General features: G+C 48.6%; 1 protein-coding gene across 1 annotated transcript; it reads right to left on the reverse strand.

Annotated features, from left to right (window-relative positions):
- Positions 1 to 6280: 6280 nt before the first annotated feature.
- LOC123402290 (pheophytinase, chloroplastic) lies at positions 6281 to 8340 on the reverse strand. Its single transcript, XM_045096191.1, has 6 exons — positions 8093 to 8340; positions 7881 to 7997; positions 7660 to 7798; positions 7345 to 7515; positions 6982 to 7237; positions 6281 to 6893 (listed from the first exon to the last, which is right to left on the reverse strand). Exons 1-6 carry the CDS (start codon positions 8169 to 8171, stop codon positions 6507 to 6509), a joined length of 1149 nt encoding a protein of 382 aa, XP_044952126.1. The 5' UTR covers positions 8172 to 8340; the 3' UTR covers positions 6281 to 6506.
- Positions 8341 to 9699: the final 1359 nt, after the last annotated feature.

The following is a 9699-nucleotide window of genomic DNA, read 5'->3' on the forward strand; positions in this document are numbered from 1 at the left end:
TCATAGTAACGCTTCCGCTTAGCAATCTTCAAAGGTATGAAGATGCTCTTCCCTCTTGCTCGTTGCTGGTTTCTCCATAGATAGATCCTTGTATGGCATAGGAAAATTTTGAATTTACTACGTTCCCCAACACTAGTATGATCGCATCTTACTTACGCAAAGCCACAACGGTGATATGCAATTTTCTATTTAACCTTCTCCAAGGACCGCCTCGGTCAAATACGATTCAACTAAAGTTGAAGAAACATACACCCGCCAGTCATCTTTATGCAACAAGTTGCATGTTAGTCGATGAAACCGGTCTCTCGTAAGCGTACGAGTAAGGTTGGTCCGGGTCGCTTCAATCCAACAATACCGCCGAATCGAGAAAAGACCAAGGAGGGCAGAAAATTGAACATCAACGCCCACAAAATCTTTTGTGTTCTACTCGAGATATCATCTACGCATGAACCTAGCTCATGATGCCACTATTGGGAAACGTTGCATGGGAAACAAAAAATTTCCTACGCACACGCAATACCAATCCATGGTGATGATCATCTACGAGAGGGGAGAGTGAATCTACATACCCTTTTAGATCGCTAAGCGGAAGCGTATATAACGTGGTTGATGTAGTGGAACATCTTCGCGATTCAAATTGCAGCCCGTCCCACGATCTCATCACGATCCGTCCCGCGGTCCCATCACGATCCATCTCGATCTAGTGCCGAACGGACGGCACCTCCGCGTTCAGCACACGTACAGCTCGATGAAGACCCCCGCCTTCTCGATCCAGCAAGAGAGACGTGGAAGTAGATGAGTTCTCTGACAGCGTGACAATGCGCCATCGATGGTGGTGATCTATTCCTGCAGGGCTTCGCCTAAGCACCGCAGAAATCCGATCTAGAGGAAGAACTACAAACTAGAGGAGGGGGTAGCACGTGGTTGAAATTGTGTGTCTCAAAAACCCTCAATACCTCTAGTATATATAGGAGGGAGGGAGGGGAGGAGGCAGCCTCAAACCCTCAAGGTTTGACCGAAATTGGAGGTGGAGGAGTCCTACTCCAATCCTACTAGGAGTAGGATTCCTCCTTTCCACTTGGAAACCCTTTCCACCTTTTCAACCTTTGGGTTTTTGCCTCCCAAACCTCATAGGCCTTAGTGGGAGCTTATGTCAGCCCACTAGGGGCTGGCTTGTATCCTCCACAGCCCATAAGGCCCCTCGGGGCGTGACACCCCTCCCGATGGTCCCAGGTACCCTCCCGACACTCCCGGTACACTACCGATGAGCCCGAAACTTTTCCGGTGACCAAAACAGGACCTCCTATATATCAATATTTATCTCCGGACCATTCCGGAGCTCCTCGTGACCTCCAGGATCTCATCCGGGACTCCGAACAACTTTCGGTTACCAACACCTATAACTCAACTATACTGAAACGTCACTGAACCTTAAGTGTGCAGACCCTACGGTTCGAGAACTATGCAGACATGCCCCGAGACATTCTCCGGTCAATAACCAATAGCGGGACCTAGATGTCCATGTTAGGTCCTACATATTCTACGAAGATCTCTATCGGTTGAACCTCTATGTCAAGAATTCAGTTAATCCCGTATGATGTTCCCTTTGTCCTTCGGTATGTTACTTGCCTGAGATTCGATCGACAGTTTCTCCATACCTAGTTCAATCTCATTACCGTCAAATCTCTTTACTCGTTACATAATACAAGATCCCGTAACTAACTCCTTAGTCACATTGCTTGCAAGGCTTGTTGTGATGTTGTATTATCGAGTGGGCCCCGAGATACCTCTCCGTCACACGGAGTGACAAATCCCAGTCTCGATCCATACTAACTCAACTAACACCTTCGGAGATACCTGTAGAGCATCTTTATAGTCACCCAGTTACGTTCCGACGTTTGATAAACACAAAGCATTCCTCCGGTGTCAGTGAGTTATATGATCTCATGGTCATAGGAACAGATACATTGACATGCAGAAAAACAGTAGCAATAAACTGACACGGTCATATGCTACGTTTATAGCTTGGGTCTTGTCCATCACATCATTCGCCTAATGATGTGATCCCGTTATCAAGTGACAACACTTTCCTATGGCCATGAAACCTTGACCATCTTTGATCAACGAGCTAGTCAACTAGAGGCTCACTAGGGACAGTTGAAAGGACGTGGATGTCGCCTAGAGGGGGGGTGAATAGGCGCTTTAAAATAATTAAGGATTAGGCTTGAACAAATGCGGAATAAAACTAACGTTTAATATGTCAAGCATAAAACCTACAAACAACTAGGCTCACCTATGTGCACCAACAACTTATGCTAAGCAAGATAAACAACTAAGTGATAGCAAGATATATTACAATAAACAATATGTCTATCACAAAGTAAAGTGCATAAGTAAAGGGTTCGGGTAAGAGATAACCGAGGCACGGGGAGACGATGATGTATCCCAAAGTTCACACCCTTGCGGATGCTAATCTCCGTTAGAGTGGTGTGGAGGCACAATGCTCCCCAAGATGCCACTAAGGCCACCGTAATCTCCTCACGCCCTCGCACAATGCAAGATGCCGTGATTCCACTAAGGGACCCTTGAGGGCGGTCACTGAACCCGTACAAATGGCAAACCTTGGGGGCGGTCACCGAACCCGTACACGTGGCAACCCTTGGGGGCGGTTACCGGTACCCGTACAAATTGCTCGGGGCTATCTCCACAACCTAATTGGAGGCCCCGACGCTTGCCCGGAGCTTCACACCACAATGATTGAGCTCCGAGACACCATCAAGCTTCTAGGATGCCAAAGCATCCACGAAGAACAATATCTAGGGTACTAAGTACCAAAGGTAGTAAGCTTCTCAACTTCTCACTTCCACGTATCACCGTGGAGAACTCAAACCGATGCAACTAATGCAATGGCAAGAACACACGAAGTGGTCAAGTCCCTCACACTCAAATCCCTCCACAACAACAAAAGCTATGGAGAAATATGAGAGGAAGAACAAGGAGCTCACAAAGAACTCCAAGATCTAGATCCAAGGGGTTCCCCTCACATAGAGGAGAAAGTGATTGGTGGAGATGTGGATCTAGATCTCCTCTCTCTTTTCCCTCAAGAACAAGCAAGAATCATTGGAGGGATTGAGAGTTAGCAAGCTCTAAGAATGTCAACAATGGAGGTAGAACAAGAGCTCAACAGATAGATAAGGCCAAGGGGGAAGAAGACCCCCTTTATATAGTGGGGGAAGGAATCAGACCGTTACCCCCTCTCTCTACCCGAGCTCCAGCGGTACTACCGCTGGCTGCAGCGGTACTACCGCTGGCACTCTAGCGGTACTACCGCTGACTGCAGCGGTACTACCGCCAGCTAGCGGTACCACCGCTGGCTGCAGCGGTACCACCGCCAGCCCCAGCGGTACTACCGCTGGGCCCCTGGTAGTGCAAAGGCACTACCACCGCCAAGAAAGTCTTCGCAAAAAGGTCCGTCCACGAACAACCGCTAGGCAGGCGGTACTAAGCTCCTGGAGCGGTACTACCGCTGACCAGTGGCGGTACTACCGCCAGCCAGCTGTACTACCGCTAGGGCTAGCGGTACTACCGCCAACTCTAGCGGTACTACCGCTAGGTCCAGCGGTACTACCGCTCGCCACTGAAACAGCCACAACTTTCGCATACGAGCTCCGAATCAAACAAACCCAAGCTTGTTGGATTCAGGACGACAAGAGCTATCCAAACAGCGATGGACTCGATATGAAAATGCCAATGATATAGAGATGTGAGATCTCTATGAATGAAGAACCGACAAAAACTCCAACATCGAAAACATCATAGTAGATGCATATGGACTCCGTTTTCGATGAACTCAAGCTTGTCACGAAGATGACCATAAGCTCTAAAACTCACAAAGAGAAACACCAAACAAGAACCAAGAAGTATGATGCAAGGATGCAAATGGTTTGAGCTCTCAACGAACTATACGTACAAGCTACTCACTTGAGAGCCCCCCTTGATAGTACAACAATCTATCCTAACCAGAAAACCTATCAAGGGCAAACCTATACCTTGCACCTCGTCCTCTTGAGCTAGATGATGATGATCTTGGCTTCCTCAAGATGGACCACATTTCTTGATTGTGTTGGCTTGATGAAGACTAGTTGATTGCTCCCCCATACTCACTATGGGTGAGCCACTCTTCAGCATATCTTCACAAGTCCATTGCCACCACAATGGACGGCAAGCTTCAAGCATGCTATCTTCGTGCTGATCCACTTGAACTTGCACATCGCAATCTTGATGACGATCACAACTTGACGTCATACTCCATGGGTTGTATGAGATCTTCCCTTTGACGCAAGCCCATGGAAACACACCTAACCCCCACATAGAACTCTCACGAAGACCATGGGTTAGTACACAAACACGTAATGGACAATGCTTACCATACCATGGGATCACTTGATCCCTCTCGGTACATCTTGTACGCTTTGTGTGTTGATCATCTTGATTTACTCTTTGTCTGAGATCTTGATCAACCATTGATGATGATCACAACTTGACGTCATACTCCATGGGTTGTATGAGATCTTCCCTTTGACGCAAGCCCATGGAAACACACCTAACCCCCACATAGAACTCTCACGAAGACCATGGGTTAGTACACAAACACGTAATGAACAATGCTTACCATACCATGGGATCACTTGATCCCTCTCGGTACATCTTGTACGCTTTGTGTGTTGATCATCTTGATTTACTCTTTGTCTGAGATCTTGATCAACCATGTGTCTCTATGACCATTCTTTGGATAATACCTTGAATACCATCTTGGTCATCATATAAACTCCTTGAACCCAACAGATGGACTTCAAGAAGTGCCTATGGACAAATCCTATAAATGTAACTTAAGGCAACCATTAGTCCATAGGAATTGTCATCAAGTACCAAAACCACATATGGAGATATATGCTCTAACAACAGTGTGTTGTCTATATATCCACACATGTATTTGAGTTTCCAATCAATACAATTCTAGCATGGATAATAAACGATTATCATGAACAAGGAAATATAATAATAACCAATTTATTATTGCCTCTAGGGCATATTTCCAACAAATTGTGAGTCATTAGGCCTAGCAGTAACGTGTGCCAATGTCTTAGACCGTAGGTACTTATTCCTCAAGATTTGTACCCTCATCCCTTCGGTCTCAGTAGATAACCTGTAAAGCCATTTGCTAAGTAGGCATTTATTTTTTACTTCTAAATTCTCAATGCCGAGACCCCCTTGATCTTTGGGTCTGCAAATAATGTCCCATCTTGCCAGTCTGTATTTCTTATTAGCCTCGTCACATTGCCAAAAGAAACGAGATCGATAAAAGTCTAGTCTTTTCCGTACCCCTACCGGTACTTCAAAGAAAGATAGAAGGAACATCGGCAAGCTTGTTAAAACCGAGTTTATCAACACAAGCCGACCTCCATAAGACATAAGCTTGCCCTTCCAGCAACTTAGTCTTTTTCGAATCTATCTTCAATACATTTCCATTCCCTATTCGTCAAACGTCTATGATGAATTGGAATCCCTAGGTAACTAAATGGTAATGATCCCATTTCACATCCGAATAGTTGCTTGTAAGAATCTTGTTCCTCCTTTGCTCTCCCAAAGCAGACCAATTCGCTTTTGTTAAAATTAATTTTTAATCCAGAAAATTGTTTAAATAGGCAAAGAACAAGCTTCATATTCCTAGCTTTTGCGATATCGTGTTTCATGAATATGATTGTGTCATCCGCGTATTGTAGTATGGACACTCCCCCCTCTACAAGGTGTGGGACAAGTCCTCCTACTTGATCATTCTCTTTAGTCGGACCAATAAGGACTGCCAACATATCCGCTACTATGTTGAATAACACAGGAGACATGGAATCTCCCTGTCTGAGTCCCTTATGTGTTTGAAAGTAATGACCTATGTCATCATTAACTTTAATTCTAACACTACCTTTCTGAATGAAAGCACCCACCCGGTCTCTTCAGGATTCGTTGAACCCCTTCATACGTAAGGCCTTTTGAAGGAACGACCATTTAACCTTATCATATGCCTTTTCAAAATTCACTTTAAAGATAACCCCATCAAGTTTCTTTGTATGTATTTCGTGCAACGTTTCATGCAAGTCGATGACCCTTTCTAGGTTGTGTCTCGCAGGCATGAACGTTGTGTGCGTTGGTTGGACTACCGAATGGCCAATCTGCGTCAACCTATTCCTGCCAATCTGCGTCAACCTACAAACTTGCATCCCTATGAAGTATGAACACCATGTCTCTAGTTGTTAAGCCACACTTGCGGCTCATCTACATGTTTGCCCCAAATTAACCTTCAAATGTAACAGAATGAGTACTTACACTTCTCGATTTACTCTGTCCCTAATATCGCTACAAGCTAAACGCTCAGATTTAAGCTAGTACTGTAGTATACATCCTCACGATCCTCGCTATGTTCCGTCCGGTTGGTGGTGCAAGCACAAGAATCAGACGACCTGGAGGCTGGGCTCGGCCGGCTTGTCGCCGGCCTCCTCCTCCAGTGACGCGAGCCACTGGAGCAGCGCCGCGTTGAACTGCTCCGGCGCCTCGTCGTGCGGGCAGTGCCCGGCCTGCAGGTTGACGACGGTGGAGTTGGCGTAGAACTCGTGGATCCGCGCCGCCTTGGCCGGGCCGACCCACGGGTCCAGGTCCCCCCACAGCAGCAGCAGCGGGCACGTCAGCTTCCCCAGCAGCTTGTCCAGCGTGTACCGGCTCTGGTTCGCCATGAACCGCGACATGAGCCTGTAGTACACCTCGCCGGCGTTCGGGTCGGCCGTCGGCGCCGTGATCGAGCTTATCAGGTACTCGTCCACGTTGCTCGGATCTTTGTACACCTGCACGCATTGGCAACAAATGAAGAATGGATGAGACGTTCATCCGTCGATCAGGTGTCTGTGGGTGGCTTTCGGCTGAGTTGCGTACGCTTTTGAGGACTTTCTCGACCCTGGCCGGCTGCTTGGCCTGCCAGAAGAGGAACCCGAGCACGACCCGCTGGAACGCCTCCTTGAGCGGCTTCACGATGAGCCTCGTCACCGCGCTCACCTCCTCCTCCGCCGCCTCTTCAGCCTTGGGTGGTGCGTTGGGGTCTCCGAACTGGCCGGCGGAGTTGAGCAGCACGACGCCCCGGACCAGCTCCGGCACCTCCGTCGCCGCGAACAACGTCGTGAAGCCACCTAAGCTGAACGCGAGTACGCGACCAACCATGCAACACCCGTGTCAGCGGGATGTTTGTGAAGAACTGTGTGTTCCTGAACTCTGAAGAATGATGTCCAGGACTCTAGGTACCTGTTGCCGACGACGACGGATGGCGACTGGACGACCTCCCTGAGGAAGTCGGAGACCTGCTCCATCCAGATGGTGGCGTCGTACTCCACCAGCGCCTTCTCGCTCCAGCCAAAGCCCAGCAGGTCCACGGCGTACACCTTGTACTTCTTGGCCAGCTCCGGGATGTTGTACCTGATCACCCAGTTCACAGTTGTTCAGACAACACCAACCAATCGGTTCAAGCACTTGTCAGCTCGCATTTCCCAATAACGGTTTCCCGCCACACAGGCCACGGAGAGCAGATAAGGTGATGATCGAGCTGAGCCGACGGCTGACCTCCAATGGAACGCCGACGCGCCGAAGCCGTGGATGAGCACGATGGGCTGGCCGGACCCTTGCTCCACGTAGTGTATCCTGCGGCCCCTCCACGTCCAGAAGCTGTACCCGTCCGCCTTGAACGGCAGCCTCTCCAATGCTGCAAGCAAACGAGATGAAGAACATGGATCTATCGATGTCTCGACTCTGAACTCTGAAGAAATAGCTAAGCTGAGGCTGACCTTGAGCAGCGGCGCCGTCGGAGGAGGTGGAGGAGGCGAGCAGCGAGGAGGAGACGGAGAGCGCTACCCCCTTGGTCAATAGGTCCCTCCTCTGCATCATCAGAAACTTGTTGCCTCCTGCCAACAACCGAAGAATCACAGGGTAATCAGTTCACGAGGAGTCCGACCGAATCACCCACGCATGTCTGTGAAAAGCAGAGAGAAGAACCAACCGTTGAGGCCAGTCCCGACGCCGCAGCGGCGGCCGGACGAGGACCGGAGGGCGGCCGCGGAAGCGGACGCGACGGACATCGGGGTACCAGCTGCCGTACTACGTGGCCGAAGGAAGGCTTGTGGAGAAGAAGCAACCTCGGCTCGCCTGAAAAAAGAAGCTCGGTAATTCGTGGGGACAGGCGGAGAGAGTTTTACTTGTAGGTTTGCGCCGGTGTTGGTGTGTGTGGGTGGCGAGCAATCGGGCAGCCGTGGCAGCGCCCGAGCCAAAAGTTCGAAAGGGAGGGATTCATCGACGCGACGTCGGGTCGGCCGTGAGGCCCACGGCAATCTACATGGCGAAGCCGGATAGTCGGACTTGCACACGGAAAGATACAGTATGCTTCTTGTGTAAGAGTACAAAGGAGAAGGGAAGTTAGCACATGTAATGAACAAATTTGACCCCCTAAATGACCGCGGACGCATCCGATTAGTGTCACTTTCTATTTGTTCGTCTACGCAATCATGTCCCTTACTTGCATTGGGGGTTAAAAAAATCCAGCCGTCCCCACCCCAGCCGGACACATGCAGAGAGAGAGGGGAGAGATTCCTTTTCTACATCCACATGATGGACCTAGCAGAAAAAAAGAAGAGGGAGAGAGGAGAGAGGCTGACATGTGTGATTTATGCATGTAAAAATAGCGTCGGACACCCCCCAAGCGCGCCAGAGGGGCTGGGTTCGGTCTGGGGTCGTTGGGCTAGTTTTGATTAGATCCGACGCAAAACGACGTTCTGGGGTATGGTTGGGACCTTTTTCTCCGTCGGTGCTAAAAAAGGTACTTCGAAGGGCGTCGTGGGAGCACGGCTCGAGATGCCCTTATAGGTCGGGTCACATGCATGTTTGTAGAAGGAAAGGACAAACAACAAGGGAGAATGAGTATCAACCCTAATAAGTGAAAAACAAAAGGAAAAAAGTTCTACTAGGAACAGGGGCACATAAGACTTCGGGGGACGAGGACGAACAATTCCAGAATACATAACATATTAGAGCCAATTAGAGAGACCTCCAAGGGAGATCATCCCGAGGTAGCCACCACCCTTGCTCCCGCATCTTCCAAGTTCACGGACAGAGCCCCAATGTACCTCATCCACTTCTCTTTCTGCTTCAACCTCGCTCTCGCCAAATCAATAGGGTAGATTTTCTACCAGCATCCCACAAAGAGGGTATGATCATTTCAACGCGCTCTCTTGCCTCTCCGGAGCACATAATCTTCCACTGGAAGCAGGTCAAGGCTATGCCCCTCAATATCATCTGCAATCCAAGCCAAATCTTATTATTAAAACATATATCATTTCTGCACCTTTAGATAGCCCAGAGAATAGCACCATGAATCAAGTTGTTGGGAGGTTCCTTTTATTGATCATCTACATGTGATCCACCTTTTCATAAATAGCATGGGTCCTAAGACTAGTGATGGAGCAATAATGTTCCCAATCTCAGAAGCAATTGTACACTAAAAAAAGTGGTTACACGATTCATTCTCACAACAAAATAAACATGAGACTCACCTAATTGTTGTCTCTTGCTCGAGTTACTCCTAGTCAGGAGCTTGTTATGAGATAACAATCA

This window comes from Hordeum vulgare, chromosome 6H (genome assembly GCF_904849725.1).
Source record: "Hordeum vulgare subsp. vulgare chromosome 6H, MorexV3_pseudomolecules_assembly, whole genome shotgun sequence".
NCBI lineage: Eukaryota > Viridiplantae > Streptophyta > Magnoliopsida > Poales > Poaceae > Hordeum > Hordeum vulgare.